A 27,107-nucleotide genomic window follows, 5' to 3' on the forward strand; every position below is an offset into this window, starting at 1 on the left:
AAAATGTACTGGGGTTAATTAACAAGTTGCTATGTTTTCTCAATGCTGTGCTTTAAGAATTTGACAATCCTAATGCATTGATTCACTTAACTATAAAATAAATATACATTTCCACTAAATTAACATATCTGACCATTCTCTCATGATGTTAAAAACTAAACAGGTCTTCAAATATTCTTTAATTTGTTAAAGTTAAATAAATATAAACAGATTCCAAAAGCTACAAATCTTTCCAGAATTGGAAACAAATTCATGAAAAACTTAATCATTTTATTTTATTTGCATTTAGAACTTCATGATTATGGTTAACAGACTTTTCAATTCTATCTTGATGTCATGTTATAATCAAAAGATTCTTTTAGAATCATCTAAAACATAGCATGATTAACAATCTTGTGATGTCTTTTTTCAATTCAAGCATCTTAAATTCAGTACAGCCCTGATCCTCTTATTTGAAAATTATTGATTCAAGAGGTAATTAAAAAAGCAAGCTTTTAAAAGTATGGTGAATTATAGAATGTCATTACCTAAGTAATATGGGTTTGTAAGTTGATATCAAGTGAGTCATTTTAATATCACTGTAGCTCCCTTTTGCTAATCTTTGTACAGTATTCAAATATATTATGCAGTTAAAAATAGAATGCATGCAATTAAGGAAAAAAGTCTACCTTAATATATGGGACATATCAAAAAACTCACAGTCAAACATTTAAGATTACCATCCCCATCAGAACACTACATAAAAATACATGCAAGTCCTTATCATACTAAAATCCTGGAAAAAATAATTTTATTAAAGCACAACTATGGAAATAACCATTTTCCTGTAGAGGTAAGTAAAGATTTTTAGATCATTTGAAAAAAAAATCTACACAGCCTCAATAACAGTAAATAATGCTATATTTCTAAACATGATACACAAGCGATGTAGAAGGAAAAATAAAAACCAGAAAATGGAATTGGTAGAGTCTTAAATATACTGAAGTTAAAATGTTTTATAAACATTTAAAATAGTGATAAATATTTTAATTTTGGGAACATTTCATGAAGCAAATTGTGAATTTAATTGAGATTTTGGTGTACAGGATTTTTGCATCTAGTATACTTTTTTCATGTAATGTAATTTTCTTATTGTAGTCAAGAATTAAGCATTCTTTTTCTGGAAATATTTTTTAAAAATAAAAGTGCTTACAATTAAGTGGATAAAATTATATGCTGCACTCAATATTAGGCTAGTCAATTAAGGTAATTCTTGATATTCTTCAAAAGTTATTTGTATTTGACGAAAAGTATCATGTCACCTTTGGTTACATAGCCATTTTCCACTTTCGTTTTCAATGCAAACACTAGAAAATGGTGCCATGTACTTTGTCTACCACATCACTACACAACACCAGTAAAGAATTTTCACTCCACTACTATAATGTTGCTCAGTCCCATGAATCAGCACGGCATTCCTCCACTGCTTAAAAATTGATGTATGTGAATCTGTAATTGTGGGTAAAGACAGCAATGAACATGCTGAAAAGCTGTCCTCCTGGAGGCAGAAATTTCTAATGCTAAGACCCTTTAAGACCCTTAAAGTTGGACTGCCTGTTACAATCATAACCAATAGATGTAATGTCGCTATAAATTATCACCAACATCCAGAATGTCAATGCAAAATTAATTTAATTTTCTACAAAACCATATATATTTAGTCTCTAGATAAAGGGGAAGTCTAGCTATATTTTTAGGAGCTAACTCCACACAGATAGGCATTTGCTTTCATGATTGCACAACAGAGGTTATGTTTCCACACCCCACCTACTAGGAATTCTCTATGAGAAGACATGTAACCTATTGTAAAACTAAAACAGTTTGGCAAGTGTTCCACCAAAATCTGCTAAAGTAAGATTGGAGCGTTTGTTTTTATGTTTGGTCTAATTAAATCTGAGTTTCACCAAAAGGGATATATCATTTTTAAAATGTACTTCTCTAATCCCGACTCAAACAATGTAGCTTTTCCCACGTCCCCCACACAATGATTTCTATTTTCTGCAAGTGTCACAGTCAAAAGTAAACATAAATGGTTACATTTCAGTTAATATCTGAAAACTATGACTTTTCAACATTTTAGCTTAAAAATTAAAAGAAATCTTGCAATCTCACTTTATTGACAAACAGGTGAAATTTTTATTTTCATATCAATGGTCAATTAAAATTGTGCATTTAACAAATTGTGTTGTCTAATTAATAACATAAAACTACCTTCAGTTAATATGTTCAATTCTTCTCTATAACAGAAATGGACAGATCTCTGCCTAGTAATGTTTGTCAGTAAGAATCACCAAGATAATAAAATTTCTGCAGCATCAAAATAGATTTCAAAACAAGCTTTAGAAAAAAATTGAAAACTGAGTTCTCACAGTTAAAATGTAAGCAGTGCAGAGTTTATGCATTCATGATTTTATTTCATTTTAAGCTTCAAATTCACCTTAAATTATATCTGTAACACCCTCACCCAGTAGTTTTATCACAATGCATCCATTATAATAATCTATGCTGAAAAATATAATTTTGCCATACTATTACAATGTCTCTTTCTAGTTCTCAGGCATAAGGGGGCTATTTAAAATTCAACATATGGTTGGCAAATTTTTACTACATATTGTTAAAGGTTTAGGCAAGCAAGACATTAAGCTGCCAGTTACATGATACATTCATAAAGTTGTTATACAACTGAATAACTTTTGTGATTATGTATAATAAAAGTGGAAGGTCCTATTTTATGAGGGTGAAAAGGTTATAAACAATAGTAAAATAGATTACTATACATATTGCTAAACAGACAAACAGATTTGTCCTCCTAGCATATGGACTGGGGAAAGGCCCAGGCTGATTTTAGTTGGTTCATCGGTTACAGAGGTGGAGGGTCGTTGTTGCTTCTAAACCATTTAGGTAAGGTGACGGCAGTAAAGGCTTTTAAAAAATGGAAACTATTGTCAGAGTCTGGTAGAGCACTGAGATTTGTTGTCATTAATATTTCACCTTTCTCTGCTTTGTATATCTCTTTTCTAATATGAAGAATAAAATATAAGAATAATCACAAATTCTGTTCGATTTTTGAGATGAGATAATTACTTTATATTCATTGATAAAATTTACTGTTTGTGAAAAACATCTTGATTTGCATGACCTAAAAGATACAAATCTGTTTACTTTTCTTACTGTGACCTGTCAGAGAATGTTCATTGTGAACTGTAAAGAATCTGTGTTATATCTTCATGATCTGTGTACAAACTTTATATACTGAATAAGTTTTAAAAAAATAAACTAGACTTAAGTTATTCTGAATCATCAATTTCACAAAAAATTTATTTTGGCATAATATTATTTCTAATACACAACTTTATTTTTTTAAATAAACATTCAGTGAAAGAAGGGTATTGCTTAGTACCTAAGGGGGAAGTGTCTGATATCTTGAATACTGAAATCATAGGTTGGAACCTTGGAATATTCTCTACTTCCTAGAATGGTAACCTGAAGCAACTGTTTAGCTTCTCCTGCAGTATACCACAACAGTAGTAATAATACTTGTATTAAAGTGATAGGTCTTACTTGATTACTCAATACATGTAAAGTGCTGAGAAGAATACCAGGCACACAATAATTATTAAGTAAATGGCAGCTACTGTCTTTATCTGATAAGTGTTGGAATCCTGCTTTCAAACCATTACAAACTGAGTCTATAGAAATGAAGAGATAATATGCCAAAGTGAATATTGTGATCGTCTTACAAAGCCCAAAATATTTTCCAAGTCTCCTGAAACCATTTGCTTTTTTTCAGAAGGTACTGCAGATTACTCTGGCCATAGGTTTTTATGTACATTTAAAAGTATATTCATTTTATGTACTAATGTAATTACTAATTATTTTAAAATACTTAATAGTAAGTTTCAATTTCAGTAACATGCTATTACCCAGTTTATTATTTTAAGACTAGCTTTTCCCTTTACATAGATTTCTCTAATTCTATTCTGCTTCATTCAAATATCTAACAAGTTTATTTCTTTTCCAGGCAAAATATTGGAAAGCATAATCTATACAAGTTCATTAATCTGCAAGCAACTAATTCTAAATCACATCCCACTGACATCATCTTTCTACTTTTACAATAGAGAACTGATGTGATTAATCAAATAGCTGTGATTTGCTGCATTGTTCCTAGAATGTCTCACACAGACAAATGTTCCATAAACTCACTAGATTTTAAATCCTGACCTGTCCAGCATCCCGGCTTGCCAGAGACTGCTTATATTTCATTCAACCAATTACTGACCCAAATAGCTAAGTAGCTTATGCAAAATACCTGGGGTATTCAACTGACACAAATTTATCTCTTTGCTTCATATGACTTCACAGGCTTCATAATTTGCTACCACATACATTAGGAATACTTAAGAATTTTGTGATTTTATTTTTAGAGCTGCTTGATGACATATATTCATGAAAGAAATATTTAGAAAGTATAGTTTTTCCATAGAGTCATATGATTATGTCAACACACAATAATAGATTAATGCAGTTTAGTAATAATATTTATGTTGTTTTGAAACTATAGGAAAAATTTGCATCATAAGTAGAAAATCTTGCACAAAAGTTAGATTATGTTCAAGCATTTGATGAGGAAACTGACTCAAACAGTGATTAAATAATTTCACACTACAAATTTATTGCTCACGTTTTCTTTGATACTATAAAGACATTTATTCTTGTCACAGGAAAAGAAAAGAACTGGTTGAAAAAATTGGGTACATTTGAAATTGGTCATGTTTGAATACAACCAGAAACAAAGGCATGCAGGGGCAGTCACTACTGAAAGACTAATAGGGACATAGATCTTTAGTGTGCACACTTGAAGGAATATGCGTAGAAAGAAGCTGAGGGATAGAGATTAAAATCTGGATTTGGTGCCAACATGACTACATTGGTCACTGGTCATTGGTCATTACCAAAGAGAATAAAACAACTTTATTTAAATATTCTTTTAAATGAAACTTTAGATCATAAGCAGTTTTGTATATCTTTCCCATTTCTTGTTTTGGTTATGACATTTTAGTTAGGGAAAACTCATGTCTTACTCTAAAAAAACTCCTTGAGTTTATAGTTTTGTACTGAAAACCCACACAATGTACTTGATGAGTAGTATGTAATAAAACTCCAGTACCACAGTCTTGAGACTACAAACTTACTCAAAATGCCCCATTTTAGCACCATGTGTTTGAATAATATTACTGGTAGACTTTAAGCATATAACATACAAAGAAAAACTTTTTCTGAATTAATATTCTTTGAATCCTTCATCTTTCAAGTCTAAGTTTTAGCCCTTTTGAAAATGGAAATGCCTAAAACACATTCAGGGTACAAGCATTACAAGATGTTCCTTAATAGACAGTATTTTGGGCCAAAATGTGGCATTTCTGGAACCAGACCTTTTCCATTTATGTAAGCTCCTCAAACTTGCACAGTAACACTTAAAGCCCTTCACCAACAGTGTAAAATAATCTCTTTACTATGTTTCATCCACGAAACACTCAAAATACGGGGCTTTTCTACAGTTTTTACAAGACTGAAGAGTACAATACAGTGAGCAATAATAAACACAATCAAACTAAGAGACTCTGAAGTGACTGAGGTGTTACCGGGGTTAGGATTCCAGGCACGCTGTTTGGGTGTCAGAGTCCTCTTATGAGTCCTTGTTGCTGCAGTATTTTAAAAAGAATGTATAGTTCTTTCATGGCAAAGCACAACTTTATTTCATGTTATCAATTTTCAGTTATTTGATATGCAGGTATATATCTGAAGGCTATTTCAGCTCATTTTCAGTTCAGTTTTTTAATTCCAATTTTGCTTTTTTAGCAATAGACTGGTAATTCTGGCTGTTCATATTATTTTTCCAATTGTACCCTATCTTTGAATGAACCAACTGTTTTACATAAATAAGCATTATTTAATTTAAACTTTTTCTAAGACTTACTCTAGGAATGAATGATATCATCAGTTAAAGTTTTCGCTGTTTTACAAATTTTTATCATATATTTATATATTAACTGCAAACGGTTGATTTTTTTTTGTTTTGTTTTGTTTTTTGTTTTTTGTACTGGGGATTGAACTCAGGACCTTGCACTTGACAAGATAGTGCCTATGCCACTGAGCTAAATCCCTGGCCCCTATTTGTTGAAATATTCAATTTATCTTAATGCCTCACCACAGGAAAACCTAAATATATCGTAACTGTTGAAATTATGACAGTTACATAATAATTTCACATTCATGGTCTTCCAATGAAACTCAAAAACTCAATAGTCTGAAATTTTAGTTTTTGTTTTGTAATTTCTGATTTGGGACCAACCCCCCCCCCCAATTTTCTAGTTCAGAAAGTAGAAACAGGCAGAATCTCAAAGAAGGGAAAAGGAATGTTCTGTTATCATCATTAATGCAAGATAACGGAGAATGGACTAACTGGGCATACTGCAAGTCCACTGTCAGTGGACACTGAGCCAGGGATTCAATTGTACTTGATTTTCTTAAGCCTATGTTACAACGATTTGATCTGTTTGAGGATATATCAGCTGATGACTGGAAGAAGTAGGCCAGAGGGATGTTGGTGGCAAGAGGAAACCTGGCGAGGAATGATGCTTCCTACATGATGATTCATGGAAAGCTGCAGTTCAATTTTTAATAATAGAAATGAAAAACATTGTGAATTCAATCACTTAGTTTTCAGACTAAACTTTCTAGATGTTACATGAAATTTTAGAAATGTTTTGAACATTGTCCTGCTACTAAATGAGAAAATATGATATAATAAGTTTCTGCTAGTATGAAAAAATCAAAATATTGATTTCAATTGCCACTATTGGTTTGCTTTCCTTAGTTACTTATGAAAAGAAAAATAAGCAATAATTAAAGTTATGCAGAATACTGTAAAAAGTTAGCTATATTCTTACTGTGAAGAATTATGCAACTGCCACATTTCTGACTATCTATGAAAAATGGTTACACCAAAGAGGGCAACACTCTACTAAGCTTACTCGATCCTGTCATTTATTTCTAAAATAGCTTAGCACACTGTCAATAATTATATATTATTGAACAATGAATTTAATTTACTTATAACTGCTCATGTCAATTCATTTATAATTTCTGAAAATTACCTATATTTTAATTGATACGTTTAAGTACTATTTCACATTTTATTCCTGAAGTTCACATATATTAAATTCCAATTTTGTAGTTCATTTACTTATCGTAATTTCTTGGTGGTAGTTGTCTAAGCAATCACAGAATATTTGGGAAGATCCTTTTAGAGGTAGGCACCAGCTTGATGGTTCTTAAAGTAATCTAACTTCACTTAAAACACTACATATCCCGGCAGTACAGATCTTTCTCTTAAAATACATTTGCACAAGTACATGCAGGTGCATCATTATATGTATTATTTTTCAAAAACAAAGATCATTTAAAAATGATTTTGAAATCTGGAGAAACCTGCTAAATAAATATTCTCTACGTAGTGTTTTAGCAATGAATGAATTAAACACAGCATGGCCTATTTTGCCTAAAATATATATTGCAACTTTAACCTTTTGTTATTTGAATAAAAATCAAATTTGATGGTGACTGGGAAGGAATATGCATGTTTCTCAATTTAAGAAAAATATGTATAATAAAAATCTCTATTTTCAATATTTATGTCATTACACTGATTTCCTAAAATATTATAATAAATATTCATAGGAAAATGAATTTCCCAAAATCAAAAACATCTGGGGTAAACCCAATTAAACCAAACATTTATGGCAATTAGATTATAATATTTACATTCTATGTCTCTATTAAGCTTATGCATTCCTAAAGAGTGAAAAGTGAACCATTCTTTCAGACTGTCTGATTCAAAATATTCTAAACAAAAAAGATCCCTCACGTGTAAAACTACATTTTTAGAACAACTGACTATTCTGACTTGGGTGATTACTCAACATTATCAATGTGTTCCATGTTTTCTAAGTTATTTTTAATAGGACAAATATGCTAATCTCAGAGAGTCAAAAATTGAAGTTTTACTTGTAAATTTTATTTTATTCACATTTGTCTGAAGAAAGTGTGAGGTTTAAGGATTAAAAAGTGCATCACTCTAAATTAACAAAAGAATTTAATTCTGACATACTTATAACAAGAGTAATAGATCACACAATTCAATTAGTGCATCCATTGAAAGAGCAAGTCTCCAAGAGCAGAGCGGGGGGGGGGGATTTATAAAATATATCTTTGGGTAATGATAGCATCAATTTAAAAGTAAGACAGCATTGGTATTTTTAATAAGAAAAGTCTAAACTTCATAGGAATATTTGACAGCAAATATAATATCTTAATTTCACTGTCTTATGCCATTCCTGAAGCACAGCAATTACTTATTAGATGTGTGTTGCATAACAAATGAATACAATATAAAAATGACTAATTTGTATCTATATCAGAGGATCACTATGACAAATTTTGCTGGTAGATGATTTCATGTATGTGTATCAGATAATTTAAAAAATATAAATTTAAAACTAAAGAATAAATTCTTGCATAAGTTTTAATACCCACTAAAGAAAACATTATGGGGCGGGTGATTTAGCTTAGTGGCTCAAGTGCTTGCCTGGTAAGCTCGAGGTTGTGCATTCGATCCTGGTACCAAAAAAAATAAAAAAGATAATATGGCTCACTAGTCTAATAATAAGTTTGGATATCACTTAATTGTCACACTTATATTAAGTAAGTCTTCATTAGTAAGAAAAATTCTTCAACATGCTAAGAGGGAAAACCAAGTGAACCCTATTTTGGAAGAGATATGAGAGGTACAATGCGGAAACTATACCTATCTTCATTGGGTATCTAATATTGGCGATCTGTGCTGGAATCAACATGAAATTAATGAGACTGTTCATTATTAGAGCTAACAGAAGATATCACCAATAGGGAAAACACAGATTAAGCTATCTTAATTTATGTTAAGCTATAAATAACAAATATGTAGCTATGTAAAGTACATAGATATAGTAATTCATGTCATGGTAATGCAATATATTTCAAGTAAAACAATAACTTCAAATTTTAAAGTCTGAGCTTTACCACTTACAGTATATTTTACTGTCATTTTGCCTGCACTTACATAGCAGGATATAATCGAATTTATTGAAGATTTATTACACGCCATGCTACAGCAGGTGAACACCTCAGTGTGATCTGGTACCCAGGAAACATCTACACATCATGCCTGCTCTGCTCAGTAACCTGACCCTGTAACATGCAAATGAATTCTTAGTGTAAGACTGGAAGAATTTAAATGAAGTCATGTTATTTTCCCAGATTTTGTTTTACTAAACTTGTAGCTCAAAGAACAAGTATAGTTGTCATTTTGTTTTCTTTTAAAGTCCAGTATTTTTACTGAGGCATTGTCTTATACAAAACCAGAATGAAAACAAGGGCCAATCCAACAAAAATTAAAATGAATTAAGAGGGTAGCAAAGGTCACCAGAATTTTAAAATATTTATATAATACGAGTCACAATAAGACCAATGGAAACTTGACTGTATTTACTTCTTATTTAGTCAATAGACAATTGTGTGAGGTGTAAATCTGTGTTGTATTCCACTTAAAAATTAATCAGAAACTTTTTTTTCTCTTTTTGAGACAGAGTTTTGCTATGCAGTTTAGGCTGGGCTTGAGCTCACTTTGTAGCCCAGGCTGGTCTTGAACTTGCAATGACTCTCGTCTCAGTCCCCAGTGCTGGGATTACAGGCATGCATCACCAGAGTTGGTGAGAAACTTAATCTTGGATGATTTCAGCTACTCCAACAAATGGAAGTGATGTCTGCCACAAGCTTTTGACAAAACTAATTTTCAAGTGCAATCACATTGTGTTACATTCCTATTTGTAGATCTCATCTATGTTACTATTTTATATACACTGATACGTTATAAAATTGTAGAATTGACAATTCTCTTGTCAGTACATAAGTACATTATTTTAACATAAGAAAAAAAATAGTAAAAATCATTGAGTATTATGCTTTGAGCATCAATTTGATGAATCCCGGATATATAACCCATATGCCCTAAGATATTTTAATGAGTTTGATTACACCATGGATGCCATTACTTCAACAGGGATTCTTTCTAGCCTATGGAATAATTGGAAGCAAAAGTCAGCAGGTTTCAAACGATTCCAGCTATGTTAAGTACTGGCTGTGAAACTGATTCACTCTCTTATATGTTGTTTTGTAATAGGAGTGATGCATAAGGTAAAAATTCCCAGACAACTGGAGCTCCTATGGGTAACTGGTGAGGAGCTAAATCAGCAACAATAGTAAAAAGAATAGAATAACTTTAAAATGTGTCATACAGATACAATAGGGAAATATACAAAATCAAAGGTGAAATAATTATTCAAATATGAAACAATAGGAAATAAGATCATAACCAAATATCCCATATGCTGTACTCAGATGCTGCTCTTAAAAAACCAAAACACGATAGTATTTTAAACTAAAACCAGTCAAACACAAATTATCTAATTATCAAAATGATATACTGAAAACAAGAGCCAACAAAACCACCAAAACTAAATCTCACTAGTGAATGTGGTCATTCATCTCTATCATGACAGGCTGATATCCTGTGGCCATCAGGATAGGGAAATAGTTCATTTTCTTAGTATCTACCTGTTAGCCAGACTGTTACAGATACTCACTTGGTCACATGACAACTCTGTGGATTCAGCATAATTATATCTCCATTTCACACAAAGAAATCAAGACCCCTCATACATCTAAATGTTGTGCATAATGTCGTACACTTTTTATAGAGTAGTTCACCAAGTCAGTTTTCTTACTCTAAATAGTAAACTTTGTTCATAGTTTCTATTTCTTCAGCTGGAAAAAGAATCACATAGAACAAATAATCTCAATGGTATGTTTGAATCTTGAGAACATGAAACAGTTTTATGAGTTCTATTAGGCACCAATTTTATATTTCTAAAATTTAATGTAGTATCTAGATAGAACATTAAGTATTATTCAGTTATTATTTTGATATCTTACAGAATTTGTACTGGATTCTAGTCTGGATGGCTGAAACATCTATCAAGGGAAACAATGCTATATCTTCTTTCCTTTCAAAACACACATCTTTATTGAATGGATTTAAAAGGTACAGGATCATTATATTCACAAGTGACTGCTCAGTAACATAAATAATAAAAGGTTTAGATAAAAACCATGAATGAGGAGGCTTGGAAGAGGAGGAATCTGACTCTGCTTTATTTAGCTCACTCTTTTCTCATACCCTAATATTAACAAAATGTGGTATGATTGGAAAACAATGCTGCATAAAAATAGGAAAGGGAAATGGAAACTATAAATGTCTCTAAGTGTTGAAAGAGCCCTTGTTAACTAAAAATGATAGTGCCTTCTTTATATGGTTGTTACAGAGATCAAACTAGCGAAAAATAGCTATGTAAACTGTAAGTCCAGTATCAGCCAGTCTCTTGGGTTTGATCAGCACTTACTGAATGTCCACTAAGTTCACTGTCTTCCACAGTGGCAGTTTCAGTGTTGAGTATACAAAGATAAATAAGACAAAGTCTCTTCCTTTGAGGAAATTTCTTATATTCTTTTTTTATTATTGTGCTATTATAATACACCAATGTTTGCCTTGTCAGAGTAGCCAGTTGCAACTGAAAGAGCATCAGGAACAAGACTATGTTTTGAATAATCCTGACTATCTGCTTAGGGCTGACCCTGCCTCAGCTGGAGAGAGTGCACAATCCTGCCAATAACAGATGGTCCAGCAGGAATAGCTTAAACCCGAGGGAATGCTGCTCCCAGTATCATCCAGAAGTCAATAACCCTTACCTAAAGCACAATTTAACTGTCTAAAACAGAGATGTTAGGTGCCAAAATGCTTTTGCTTAATTTTTGCCATGTTTAAAAATCAATCAATGGATTCAACGTATTTTCTTGCCCCTGTTTGGAAAAATATTTTGCTTGTTGGGACCGAGAAAGAAAATGAGCTCACATTCTAAAATACATTAAATATTTTGCCTGTTTTTACTATAGTATAATGCATTTTTGACACTTCAGATTTGAGGCAAATACATTTTCTCAATTTGTTTTCATATCAATTCTATCATCTTTAATATCAGAAATCTGAGTGGGTTGGAAATGCACTCAAACATTATTATCCTAGAAGACCAAAGCCTAATAATATTCCTCAACTTTGTAAATGACATCAGAAAGAGAAACTCTGACTAAAATAGCATCAGAAAGATACATTATCTGAAAACATAAGTAGTCAGAATAAATAGAGATTTGCTATTTTCAGCAAGACAGACGTCTGTGTGTGTGTATATATATATATATATATATATATATGATTTCACTGTATATGGTTTTATTATATATATATATATATTTAAAAATTTACTGAGAAACTCTGAAACCAGATGTATAACAAATAACATCTAGTGCATAACAACAAAAGGAGCAAAGAAAAGTTGGCAGTCCAGGTGTGTTCCCAGTGGACACCCAGAGGAAAGGCTATTGTGATTCTAGACTTAGAACGTGAAAATTGGTTCAATGACATGAATATATGATGGGAGGGGGGATCAGCTTACAACTCAAAACTCACTGCATTTTGTCTCCATTTGTCACTTGCACCTTTTACAAAAGCTGTCCTGCAGAATTCTACGTAGCTGTGTATTTGAATGTCCTCAGCATGCAGCTGCTATCACACAGAGGCACAGATTGGCTGCATTTTCCTAATCCAAAAAAACACCAGTATTTTTTTTTTCCTCAAGAAAGATCTACTAGAGAACTACAGCTAGAAAACATTTTCTTCTTCTAAAAGAGCTGCATTTCATAAATTCTTCTGTATTTCCATTCTTCTTATTGAGGTCTGTGTAATGAGGGGAAAAAAGCCTCATTTGCTGAATTGTTTGCTATTGTCTTGCATGAAACAATGTTTTGTTTTCAAAATCTATCATTTATGATGACTACCAGACATTGTGCCTACTGTAGGCTGCCCAAGGATTATGCACTTGCAAAAATACAGGATTTTAAAATTCACTTTAAATAGACATAGCAATTCCCACCAATTTTTATCTAAGGGTCAGTCAAAGACATTAAGCATTAAAGAACTGCAAGGCATTTACTGAACATTGTCATGAAGCTAAATATAATGAAAGTATGCATGCTTGAAATGAAATGCTGTGCTACAAGTATATACTATTTACAAATGAAGCACAGAAAAATTCTAAATATAGTTTGAGAAATGAATCCACAGCAATTCCTCTGAGGATAAAAGCACTCAGTACCCAGCCTTCTTCATTATGGTAATGTTATATAGTCTTCTAGATACCTGGAGTTTTAATCTGATTTATGTTCAGAGGGAAGTCTGCATGCACAATTGAGAGTTTCTTCTCCTAAGAAGTGAAGCGTAGACCACCGGCTTCTGAAGCAACACAAGACAGGCTCCCATTATCTCTTCAATAATTAGAATCATCAAAGAGAAAATCTGCCCATTTTAAGGCATATATTTAAGATTTTTATTCTTTCAGATATATCCAGTGTTTCTGCATTTGGAAAAAAAAGAGACAAGACTAATTCCCTAGGCTATAAATCACTGTAATGTGGAGGGAAGTGTGTTAGCTAGTTGTATTACAAAGCCTTTACTTCATATTTAATAGGCACCTGCAATACCAGCATTATACAAAGCTCTCTACTTTGCAAATCTTTAAAACCCCACTTAATTTTCAGCACTGATTTCCTGCAATCTAACAGCTTATGAAGGGTTCACTGTGTTCATACAGATCTATGCAAAATGTGCCAGCTCTTCCCTGTCTGTGATGGCATTCATTTGGAGGTGAATCCCAAATTTCTATCACTGGCATGCTTATTTCGGACTAAAATAAATATTCTCAGGATGAAAGCTGAAGATTAGGGGGACAAAAAAGGAAGCAAAGTAACTAACACTGGGAGAAATATATGCAAATACCAGCTCAATGACAATTCTTCATACCATTTACAATGGAAGCTTAAGGATCCAAATACTCTGCAACCCATTAGTTCCTCAATATGCTAAAAGGGATTAGAGTTTCTTAATCAACTGCTAACAGACTGAAAAAGGCCTAGAGACTTCATATTAGCAACCAGTGCAATACTAAAATGCAGAGATGATCAGATAGACAAACTGTGGAAGAGTGTTAAGTATAACATATTATGCAAACAAGATAAACATGCCCACATTTCCATTTTCCCTATAGCTCACCTAATTTAAAATCTAAATAAATTAAAAGGTGGTGGTTTTAGGTAGGAAGGTTCTGCTTTCATTTTTTAAAACGTATAGGAATAAGTATTACAGTTTGACTATAAAAATGAATTATATAATCCTCAAAGATCTAGCTTATGCTCACATCTTACCTACTTCTAGAAATACTGCATGTGGTACCAACTGCATCTGTTTAAATTTGGTAAGTACTTATGGCACGGGAAACAATCAAATTGTCAAAGATCAATAAAAAATATTTTTGAATGTCACTTTTAAGGGTACATAGCAAAAATAGATCCTTTAATAAATGTCCTTAAGTTTTGAATTTCTTAAAGTTATATCTTAGAAAGTCCTATTGATTCTGCCACTCTTGTCTAGAGGAGAAAAACTATAGGACAAAATATCACAGCGGCAAAATGTAAGTTGTTGTTCAGTTATTCTCACCATTGCTCTTTACTCTTAAGTAGGACATTTGTCTAATTTATATGAGAATTTTAAATTTCAGATTTTTAATCTTGGCTTAAGAAAAAGAAAAATAAATGAAAAGCAAAATGTCAATCACAGTAATATAACTTTCAAGTTCTGTATTTTTGATGACTGACAGCCCAATGGGTTTGTATTAAACAAAGGCAAAAAGCATGTATTCCTTTCCAAATGAAATGTTTGACAGATACAACAGTTTTCTGAAATAACAACTGATGAAATGTTAAACACTGGGGTATATCTCCCTATGTACGTGAAAGATAATATTCTTACATAACTTTTGCATTTATTTCTGTAGTATGACACAAATGTGAGGGGGCCTATTGAAAAAACCAGGAGACACAGGCATTATTAATTAAAATGCCTCACTGCTATAGCTTAATGGAACTTTAGAGAATGCCTCTTCCCCTTCTGCATTTCTAAATTCTCACTAATGTCTGCCCTTGGACTGTAGTCATATTTTATAAATTTTAGGAGCATGATATATACAAATTATGTAAAAAACACTGTGAAATTGAGTGTCAAAAAATTCCCATTCTATAATTCTTAATTGTTTTTCAATTAAGCTACATATATGATATTAACTGATTCGCTAACCTCTTCAGAAGGCTAATTAATACTTTTAATAAAGAAACCTTTACATGAGAACAGTAGTGTAAATTTAAAGAAAACTTACCCTGATAATTTTAAGTAAAAATAAACAGCCCATTACATTTACAGTTTTGACCTACACATAAAAAAAAAACTCACCTTTTGCAAAGTCAAACTGAGAAGTATTAAGACAGAACAATCTAGACATTTCACTTGGTTCTGAAATTCCATACATACAGGATGGCATATCTGGGCCAACACAGTTGAAATGTAGCTTTTGGCATTTGGTAAATTCTAAACCCCCCCCCCCCAAAAAAAAATTATAGCACCTAATTAATGAAAATATTGCAAAAAGAAAGCTTACAAGAAATTATTATGTGAATTTGAAAGTGTCACCTTCATATCTCATGTTGTAGCATAACAACATGAAAAATAATACATTACGAAGCCTTATCAACTATCTTGGGTGTAATTATAAATATCTTATGAACTTCAATATGACAACTAAATGTTGAGTTTAAATAAGTCACCACTGATTAAAGGAAGTCTCACTTCATATCTGTGGTTTTGCATTAAATCAAAATTCTCTACTTTCCACTTCATACATGTTAGCGATTTGTGCCATTAGAAAATAAATAAGAGCTAGCAATTATTTAAATAAGAGTTGCACATGTAAGAATGTAACATATTTTAAAGTTAAACTGTGTAAGATTATTTATTGATTTTTGCAGTACTGGGGATTAAGCTTTTGGGCCTTTTCTGTGATAGGCAAGCACTCTACCACGGAGCTACACCCCTAGCCTTGCAAGGTAAGTCAAATGATGCACAAGTGTGTTGTATCACATCACAAGGATGACTCATCTGAAACTAAGGTAAACACTGAAGTGTATTGTTTTGAAATCTAGAATTGAAAATAAGAGAATAAGATACTTTAAGTATAGTAACTATTTTTTATGTCAAAGTATATTTAGGAATCAACAGAAAACAGGAATCAACAGAAAGGTCAAAGCAACCTTTCATGTCAGTTCTCTTTAACGTTATTAGGAACAAATAGCAAAATATATCTTAAATTTTACAGTTAAGTATCAAGATGAAAAACATATTTGACGCTCAAATATGTTCAAGAGAAAATGCAACTAACTAGAATAGATACACTCCAGTCTCATTTTAAAAACTACAATATGCTAGGGTTTTTATGTTTCTTCTTTCTCCTAAAAGTTTCAAAACTGACTTCATGATCATTAGTACACTTACTCAAGGAGCAGAAATTAAAGTCACAACAGATAACACTATTAAAGTAATGTGTATTTTGAGGAGCATTTTTTATGATGTGCCACCTATGTTTAACCATCACTATCCACACACTTTAAAATTTGGTAGTTAAGGGGCTGGGGATTTAGCTCAGCAGCATAAGCGCCCGCTTGGAAGCAAGCAGCAGTAGCGAGTTCCATCCCTGGTACCGATTTAAAAAAAACTTATTTCTAGTTAAAAATATCTTAAAGTTCTTGTTAGGCTCACAATCCATAACATTTGCTCCCTTCCCTGTCAGTTGCATTTCTCTTTCTGACTACTGTTAAGTATCAGTTCTGGGATGATTTTGTGCTTTTTGCATGACATAATAACACTTCAGTAGTGACTTTAGTGGATTATTCAAAAATGAAAAGTAATCATAACTGCAATGTAGTCTCTCTATGTGTTTTAGAATTGAAGTAATTCCCTTTTTAACTGTAAAAGCATGTGTAAACACTTGAGTACAGCATACATACATATTTTGAAGATATAATTTCTTTAATTTATATACAAATATACACATGAGCAAATATTCTAGACTGTAAAAAGTTAAGGTCAGGATGTCTAAGCTCTATAAAATGAACATTTCATTTAGAATATTAAACATGACTGTTTACTCAAAGCAGATTCTTGTGAAACTCTCTCGGATTGTTTTATTACTTGAAGAACTTGTCAAATGTAAATAGATCATTACTTTTTATGTTAACATTTTCATTTATTACCACCCCCTTGAAAAAAATCACACTGGGGCCAGGAAAATTAATTCCCCAAATGCTGTCAGCTGAGTTGGGAAATAGCAATAAACAGCTTACTGTAAAGCCTCCAGCTACAATAAAACAGCTGTCAATAAATGGGCTGAGAGTTGGGCTGTGCAAAAACAGGTCTGCTGGACATGATAAATACGAAAAGGAACGTGGCTGTCAAGTACTGTTCTAACGTGCTAAGGCAGGTTCTCAAAGTGCGGTTCCTCAACTAGCAGCACCAATATTAACTAGGAAATTAGCAGCAATATTAATGTCCAGGCCTGACCAAATGGTACTTAACCAGAATATCTCTGGATGGGGCCCAAAAACTCACATTTTAAGAGCTGTCCCAAATGATCCTGCAATGCTACACAATTTGAAGGCTAACATTATACTTAAAAATCATAACCATCAATAATACTTTTCTCCTTTTAGACGAACACATCAATGAACTGTAGCATTTAAAGCCCTCTCAGAATTTATTATGCCATCATCCTCTTAACACTAGAGCAGTAAACCTTGCTTTTTTTTAAAAATCAGTATTAAGATATAGTCTTCTACTTTAAAATGTGAATTATCAATCTGTGAATACTAAAGGCATTTCCAAAATTTGTGAAAAATAGTTGTCAAAAATTCAGTGATAGATGTGGTATATTTAAGAAAAAGAAAACAGTAAGACAAAGTGAATGAGGAACATGATTTACAATTGTTTGCTACATTCATTGCAAGTTGAAACCACAGAAAACAGCAAGGGGGGAGAAATAAGGCAAAACAGGTTCACAAACAAACTCATAGTGTGGGTGTTCTCAGACATTATATTTTCACTGTACAGATAATATAAATTAACATACATAAGTGAGTAACCCTTTACTAAAGCATCTTACATTTTACTCACGTATCAATTAGCACCATAAAGAGAAAAAGTGGTACCACTAATTGCATTTGTGCTCATCTAACTAAAAATATCCACAGACTATTAGTTTATAAATAACTTTGAAAGCTTTTCCAATAATAAACTTTACTTTTTCAAAATTGTATAGTTTCAGGAATGCATTTTGTATAAAAAGCCACTAGTGGAAACGAGACAAAAATAACAACTTTTGCTTTTAGCTTAGCTAAAACATCTTCATATACATGAAACATTTCTCGTCTTCAGTGAAAAACATTTTTAAAGGCTCATATATAATTTATGTTCTTCGTTCATAGAAAATATGCTTCCTTTTGCTAAAATTGTACATATTGCTTGCTGTCACCTCTCTCCTTACTTCCAATATTCCTTTTCTCCAATACTACCATTTTCGCTTTGCAGCATGAAAATTTCTACAAGGTGTAAGAAACCTATTTCATAGCTCTTTATCATAACAGAAAATTATAGCTATATTGAACACTCAAATGCCTATCAGAGAACTGCAAAGTGACTCATGGTCAGAAAGAATGTCTAAAGTGCACGATAGTTCCAGTTAAAGAATTACTCAACATCCAATTTGAAAGATTACCTCATTCGAACAAGTATCTTTATGACTAAGCCTCAATAAAAGGTCTTATCCATGTTTTACTGAAATGCACTTAACATTTATGTTACCTCACCACATATAAATTCAACTATTGGGGAGAAATCAGAAGAAGTTGGTCTGTACCTCAAAGCTAATATCCATTACGCTCCATGAAAAAAATGATGATGTGAGAAGCATATCAATACATTTCCTCAGAAAACAAGTGTCAGATGGCATGTTAAAAGTTTTAAATCAGGTTAGTTTTTTTCAAAGTATGTTTCCAATCATAGAGTATCACATGTATATTGTAAACAACTTTCATAATAAAAGTACACTAAAACTGATTTTTTATTAAAATAGCAACTTCTTAATTAAGCCCATTAAGTTTTGCCAAATACCTTTATTATCATATTTAACAACTCTCAATCTTTGATAAGCTTGGTTAATTACCAAATATTAAAACATGAATTTCTTTTCAAATACTGATAAAGCTAACATGAAAATAACTCATCATTATAATTCAATTTATGTCTTATAATCTCATGGTTTGTGCTAAGGGTTAAATGCTGATTACTTATTTTATATCCTTTCACAATGTGCATTTAAACTCTAAGCATATGTACTTCTAAAATGCTCTGGATATTTATATTCTAAGTGGAGTTTTAGTTGTACATCAATTGGCATGATACTTAGCATTCTGGGAGTATCTGTGTGATTCATTGTCAATGTTACTTTTACAAATACTTTATTCTCATGGAGTTTAAAGGAGTGCCTGGCAATTAAAAAAAATAGATGGTAAGAGTGAAACAGAGTTTCAATAAGACACCCCACTCTACCCTAGCCCCAGAAAAGAAAAGCTCTAAATTTTCTAAAGACTCATCAAAAACTGTCAAAATTCTCTAATCTAATTCACTTTTACTTGAATTTCTGAAATCCATGTGCTCTTTAACAATAAAGAAGGGCCATCACCAGAGATGGACTCCATACCAGTAAAGACAGAACTTGGATCACAAAATCCTAGAAAGTTGGTGTGGTGAGAGCTAACCACAAAAGAGCAAGCAAATGAACTTAAATGCTAGGTGCTCCAGAGCAACCATCATTAAATAAAAGGTATCTTTGGCTGCACTACCAGCTTGATCCTTCCCTCCCCCACCCTTTCCTTGCTGCTGCAGGATGGGCACCTGGCCAACACAAGTGACATGATACCGTAGTGCCATCTACAGGCTATTATCAACATTCAGATTTGTGGCAACAGACAAGCACCAGTGAAATAAATTAGACAGCGCCGCATTTAAATCTTTATTAGCAAGGAATTATTAGACCTAAGAAAAACTAATTCTGGGTTTGGTTGATATATGAGTTTCTCAACTTCTTAATCCCTCTTCATATGGTATATTTCACAGTTTAAAATGAGTTATGACTGATCACTTATGCATTACTAAGATGAGAGACTATTTACAATGGATTCATTTATTTCTCTACAAATCAGTTATATTTAGGAAGAAAGCATTCCTGTTCTTCTTTTTTTTTTCTTTTACTTTTTTTTTTTTAAAGAGTATTTGGCCATTATAGACACTGAAAATCTTTCTAATAAAGACCCAATTTACTATATTACAATAAAATAATTTGAAATAAAAAAAAGACTTCCTATATGGCTTACAAGTAGTTGCAATCTATCAACAATCATGTGCTTCACAGCTGATGTACATTTGATATTCTACTATCATGTTTCGAGACCAAAAAAATTTAACCCCTTTAGTAACCACAGCTCCAACGTAATTGACATCAGACCTTCAAACATCACTTAAAACATGAGATTTGAAGGTGACTTTCAGATCAAATGGTAATGTGAAAACCTTGAGTCAGTCAATTTGGAAACCCCCAGAGTAGAATTTGGCGTATTAGGATGGGTCTTCTTTTGCGGCAAACATTATCTTGGGACACTTTGGAATAATTTCCTCTTTTCATCTTTTGCCATTTGAAGGAAACTGGGAAGTTAAATAATTCTCAGAACTCAGAAATTTCAAAGCTGTTCTAAAAATTCTTGACTGAGCCCCAGAGGAACAGAAAAGGGGTCAAGTTTTTTTTTTTCCTCTTTAGAACTAAGCTAAAGTTAGACCAAAACAATAGACACACTGGCACATTAATACTGGTTGACTGGGCACTTGTATGCAGTACTTATAGACCAGTAAAAGTGCTCGTTTACCTGTCTGGTGTGTAAGGGACCCTTTGTCTTGAAGCCTCCTTGGGAGCTGCATTCTGAGGCACTGAAGTGATCTGAACTAGTGGAAGAGCGTTTGGAAAGGGTGTCACAACCCCCGACAAAGGTGTTGTCCAAAGGGAGCTCCTGAATCACATGGTGCTTTTTCACGGAAACTGGAGTGTCTGGTTTGAGATGAAAAGCAGGCTGTGGAGAGGCAGATTTGTAGTGCTTGGCCAAGTCAGGGCTGTTAGGCTTGAAGGTTGTTGGAGGTGCGGGGCCCCAGTCAAATCTTCCTATACTTTGCTCCTCCAGCTCGGCTGGCAGGCTTATTGTCCCATTGATAGGTTCATGAACTGCATCATCTGGTTTGGACTCTTCAATAGTCACAAAGTTCAAAAGAGAGCTCTTGGGAGACTTTCTTTTCTTCCTTTTCTTCTTCTTGTTTTGTTTGTTCTCCTGGTTTGGAGACATCCATTCGGCACCTTGTTTGCTCCTTTGAGCGGCTTTGAACCTTGATGCATGTCGACAGCGCACCAGAACAGTGACGAAGATCACAACTATGACTACCATGGCCCCAGCAACAATGGCAATCATGATGGTGAGATAGTCCTCGTTTTGATAGGGCTGACTGCTGTCCCCTATGTTCCTATCCAGTGGTGTCTCCATAGTCCTGCGGATCAAGTCATAGATAAAGGAGGTATTTCCAGCAGTGTCATTCACATAGAGAAACACAAGCACAAGTGTGTGCAAAGCCTTGGGGTACCCCAGGTCACTTATGTTGACCACCAAACGGTGCAAACCCACATCAGTAAGTGCTGGTTTTTCCTCCAGCGTGATGTTACCTGTTACTGGATCAATGCGAAATAAGCCTTTGTTGTTCCCACTCACTATGGTATATTTCAGTTCTGCATTCATTCCAGTGTCAATATCCACCGCAAACACTTCTGCTACCACAGACCCGGGAATGGCTGAGAGGGGCACCAACTTAAAGGATGTATTAGATGGTGGAGAAATGACAACTGGGCTGTTGTCATTGACATCCATGACATTGATAGTCACTTTTGCAGTAGAGGAGCGGGGTGGTTGTCCTCCATCAGTGGCTTTGACATCAAAAGTGTAGGAACTCTGCTGCTCTCTATCAAATGAGACATTTGACTTTATGACTCCAGAATAGGGATCCAACACAAAATTATCATTGTCATTTAGGATGGAAAGAGTCACAGCTTTATTTTCTCCAGCATCTGCATCTGTCACTGTGATTACCCCCACAGTACTATACTTTGGCAGGTTCTCAGACACAAAAAATTGAAAATGGTTATGAGTAAACTTGGGGCTGTTGTCATTCTCATCCAGAACAGTAACTATCACAGCCGCTTGGCTTTGGAGGGGAGGGGTCCCATTGTCCCTGGCAGTTACTGTAAAAATGAATCTTTCTTGTTCTTCTCTGTCAAACACTCTGGAGGCTGTCAAAACTCCTGTCTTTCGGTCCAGATCAAAGAAGGAGGCATTGGGTCCAAGCTGATAAACAATGTCTGCATTTTTCCCACTGTCTTCATCTGTGGCACTAATAGTTGTTAAGTATAACCCACGTCGGTTGTTTTCAGAAACTGACAGCTCAATTACAGGCTGGTTGAAAATTGGTGGGTTGTCATTTTCATCCTCAAGTTTAACCCTTACCAGGGCAGTTTGATTTAAACTGGGCTTCCCAGAATCAGAGGCAACAATTTTAAAGCTGAATTCTTTGGTGCCCTCATAGTCCAACAAAGAAGAGGTCTCTAACAAATACTGGTTGTCATAGACTGCTTTCAAATGAAATGGAACTTCTCTTTCAATAAAGCAGATCACTTTGCCATTCACATCTGTGTCCTTATCTGAAACTGTAATTAGGGCAATCTTCGTATTGACAGGGTCTTTCTCAGACAAATACACTGTGCCATTGATGGGACTTATAATGTACCTGAGGTCTATGTTTGGAGGGTTATCATTTACATCGGTGACATTGATGGTAACAGTTGCTCGAGCAGGAGTGGAGCTGCCATCACTGGCCAACACTGTCACTTTGTGAATGGCTGTCTCTTCTCTATCTAAGGACCTCTGAACTGTAATCAGCCCAGTAGTATTATTTAAAGCAAAGAGTCTTTTGGTTGCAGGGGCAACCTGGGCACCAAAAATGTACCGAATTTCAGCATTACTGCCTATGTCTGCATCAGTGGCATGAAGCTGGATGACAGAGGTCCCCACAGGAGCATTCTCTGGAATATGCACCTCCACCTGGCCCTCTTTAAACACAGGCCTGTTGTCATTTACATCACTTACTGTGACCTGCAGTATGGCCGTGCTGGATTTCTGTGGAGTACCTCCATCCTCCACTTTGATTTTCATCACATAGGTATCTTTCTGTTCTCTATCCAAGTTTTGCTGAACAATCAACTGTGGCCACTTCTCTCCCTCTGGAGTCTCCACGATATCCAGTCCAAAAACACTCTGCCCATTTAGCAATTCATAATGCTGTACACCATTGAAGCCTGTGTCAGGATCTGTTGCTGATGGAATTGGAAAGCGGCTGTTGATCAAAGTGTTTTCTGGAATGGAAATATTGATGACAGGAGATGGAAACATGGGGGCATTATCATTGGTATCCTTGACAATTATCTTTATTTTGATCAGCCTGAAAAAGTCATTGGGGAGGATCACCACCTCAAGTTCAAAGAAACACTCATTCTCCTCAGCATAAGAAGCTCCAGCACAGAGTTTCTCTCTGTCTATTCTATTGGAAGTTGTGAAAATTTCTCCAGTGTTGCTGGATACTTTCACCAAAGGTGCATCCCCAGCTTTAGAAACCAGTCTGTAGACAAGGCTGGTACTAGTCCCTGTGGCAGCATTGATGTGAGAAATGTTCAGATCCTTTGGTATGTTTCCTATGGGCACATTTTCAGGCAATTCCTCTCTAATAGTGTAAATAAGTTCTTGGGCTATTGCGGAATCCAGCCTTAAACAGGCAGTCAAAGCAGCCAACAGGTAAAAATCCCTTAGGTCCATGATAATGTATTTATTTTCTTTTCCTGGATTTTAGGGTTTAAAGGTTTCCACTGAGGAATGATGCACAGATTGTAAGAGGAAGTGTGCCTGGGCTGGAGGATGCATTACATCTCATCGCTTATTTGGAGACAGCCACTGTCAACACAATCGTACAGACAATATTATTCTTCAGTAAATAAAAGCACAATCACAAAACAGCCAACCAGATTTTCTACTGCATATTAGTAAACATGGCAGTTTGCTCTGTTACTGTTTGCAAGTTAACTCTGTGGGGAAAAAAAAATACCAACAAAACAAAACAAAAAACACCAAAAATCCCTGCTTGTTGCATTTGCCCAGAGAAAATGAAATTATCTACTTTTGAATTAAAGAGAGCAGCTATTTTTACCAATGTTTCCCCATCTGCTTTTTTTTTTTTTTTTTTTTAATACTCTCTAATTCAAAACATGCATTCTACCTCTCTTTCTCCCCTCCTCTTGTCTTATCCACCTCCTGGCCTCTAACCCACCTCCCTTAGTTGCTTTAGGTGCAAGTGAAAAATCCTAAGTGCTTAGCTATGGTTCTTGTTAATTGCTTTGTCACATGTCAAATACGATGTGTTTTCTTCTCTGCCACACTGAGTCATCTGTTTCTTCTAAAAAGACCAGCTCTTTCTTCCCTCCCGGATCCTCAGCTGCCTTCTAATACAGTCTTACTGGGGAAGGAGCACCCGGACATGCTGCTGCGGCATCACAAGCAATAGTCACCGGCCACTACATATTCTTATTGCCTAAAAGCACAATACCAAGACTTCAAATTTCTTACCCAGAGCCTGCTCTGCTTTCTCCTTTTTGCCAAATTATCATCATTCAGATTCATAAACACATTAAAACTTTTAAAAATGTAGAAATATACAGATTTCTTGTCGTAGAGGTGAAAGAGTGCTGAAATTGTAAGTGAAACGCAGCTAACATTTCCACAGAACACCACAATATTTTCTACAGGAAAGAAATGCAGTTTCTTAACCCTGGTCTCTGGTTATATTAGTAACATTTGCTTCACATAAATAACTGCAATCCAATAGTGCACTCAAAAAGGCTTCTGCTCACATGCTCCCCTAACTGCAATTTAAACGGGTGCAAAGGCTCCAGGCACTACCTACTTGAATAGGACTGGTCAGTTCCCAGACTCTAATCTTATCTGCATTAGACTGCACGGTAGCTGATGCCCGCGATTAGTTCCGGCAGAGTGATGCAGGTAGGGTTGCAGATACAGCCGAGCAGGAGAGCTCTGCCCCAACCGTTTGCCCAATTACAAACATCCCTCATCTACACCGAGGACATATCCGAACACAGAATTTACAATTGTGTATGCGAAACTTTACACTTACGTTAGTTGCCTCAACCTTTCCCCTTTCCGCGTATGCGGCAGTTAGGAATGATCTGTTCCAACACAGAAAGCCATGCATCTGGTAGCACCACTTTGGGGAGAAATCAGAAGCAGCAAAACGTTTCCTCCTTCTAAAATGTGTGGCTTCGGGCTGGCAAATGAGCAACTCCCCAGAACAAATTCACAGATTTGTCGTTAGTCATTCTCTCCACATTTCGTCAGTGTTACCCACTGGGTCTGGGCTCTTCTGGTATTTAACACGCGTACACAACATCCAGTTGTACTTCTTCAGTTCAGGAGTATTTCCACAGCATCAAGCAACCATTCCCATCTGATGTCAATACTGTTCAAGTCTCTAACTTCTTGGAGAAAACGTCAGAGTTGGGGTGATGCTGAATTTCTGGCTGCTTTCCTGGGTGACAGTGACCCAACAAATTCCTAAACGGTGATCTCCTTCGTGCTTTAGTCTCAGGCGCTCCTTCCGTCTCGCGTGCTCGCTCTCCCTTTCTGCCTGCTCCTCTGCCCCCTCTCCTCCCTCTCCTCTCTCTGAACTGAATTTCTTGATATAACTCTCAATAAGCCCAGAGGGAGGGCGTGACGACTGAGGTCCCGCCCCTCTCCCTGATTGGTCCGCATCTTGCGGAGCGGGCGGCCCCAGCCCGCCGAGGGAGGGGTACCGAACAAGGAGCCGACTGTCTCCCAGCCTCGCCTCCCCAGCGCCGCCCGGCAGCCGCGAAAACCCGGAGCAGTGATCCCGGCCCCGGGGGAGCCGGGTTCCGGGACGCGTACTGAGCATGCGCGGCAGGGTCCGCGAGGGAGGGGTGTGGGGAGACGGCGCCGGCGCTTGCAGGCGGGAGCTGCGGAGCCGGGCGCTCGGGCCAGCAGGGGCGGCGCGTGCTTCGGGAGCCTCCAACGCCGCCGCCGCGGGCGGGCGGGGTCACCGAGCGCCTGTTCCTGCGGTGCTGCACGTTTCCTACTTGCGTTCGCTGAGTGGAGGGGCCGAGCGCACCGGGGCGAGAGCCGCAGTGCCTCCCCGCCGCGAGACTCGGGCCGCGCACGTCCGCTGCGGAGGCGCAGGTCTCAGTCCTGACCTGGAAGAACGTCCAAAGGCTTCGTTCGTGCCAGGGCGTGGAAAGTGCCCGGGAAGGCAAGTGGCGGGCTCGGCTCCCGCGGAGCCCCGGCCGCCATCCGCCCGCCCGCCCGCCCGCGCCGCGAACTCGGCCTCCGCGCTGGAAGGAGTCCCAAGCAGCTGCTCCCGGGCTGGGAGCGCTTCCTCTCTCCTCTGCACTTTCCGCTGATGCCAGCTCTTCTATAATATCTTTTTTCCTTCCATGTAATTCATTTCCCCGACTCCAGCGCGGTAGCACTCCTCACACATTGCTGAGTTTGGTTCCAGAGCCCGGTGCGGTGGCTCCGGACGGGATTAACTTCCACCTTTAACGCTGGCCCCTGCGGCAGTGTCGGTGTGAAACCCATCTTTTAAAATCAGTAAACCGCGACGGTGTGTGTAAGGTTTTAGGTAAAAGCCAGATACTTAA

The 27,107-nt window shown here is 35.6% G+C and overlaps 1 protein-coding gene across 9 annotated transcripts in view; it reads right to left on the bottom strand.

Moving 5' to 3' along the window:
* The window catches only part of Pcdh9 (protocadherin 9), an 873,584-nt gene extending 847,484 nt beyond the window's left edge, over positions 1–26,100 (bottom strand). For 5 of the 9 annotated variants that reach the window (XM_063246818.1, XM_063246817.1, XM_063246822.1 and 2 more), the window contains exons 1-2: positions 25,571–26,099; positions 21,166–24,336 (exon numbers count right to left, since the gene is read on the bottom strand). In XM_063246818.1, coding sequence (XP_063102888.1) covers positions 21,166–24,201 — 3,036 coding nt within the window. In that variant the 5' untranslated portion in view covers positions 24,202–24,336; positions 25,571–26,099. Of the gene's footprint in view, positions 1–21,165; positions 24,337–25,570 lie in introns of all 9 variants that reach the window. The other 4 variants (XM_063246819.1, XM_013141393.3, XM_063246824.1 and 1 more) reach the window with 2 other exon arrangements.
* Between the last annotated feature and the right edge of the window lie 1,007 nt (positions 26,101–27,107).

The sequence above is a fragment of the Cavia porcellus genome, unplaced genomic scaffold, assembly GCF_034190915.1.
Source record: "Cavia porcellus strain 051 isolate PalLab524CR breed Dunkin Hartley unplaced genomic scaffold, mCavPor4.1 scaffold_4, whole genome shotgun sequence".
Lineage (NCBI taxonomy): Eukaryota > Metazoa > Chordata > Mammalia > Rodentia > Caviidae > Cavia > Cavia porcellus.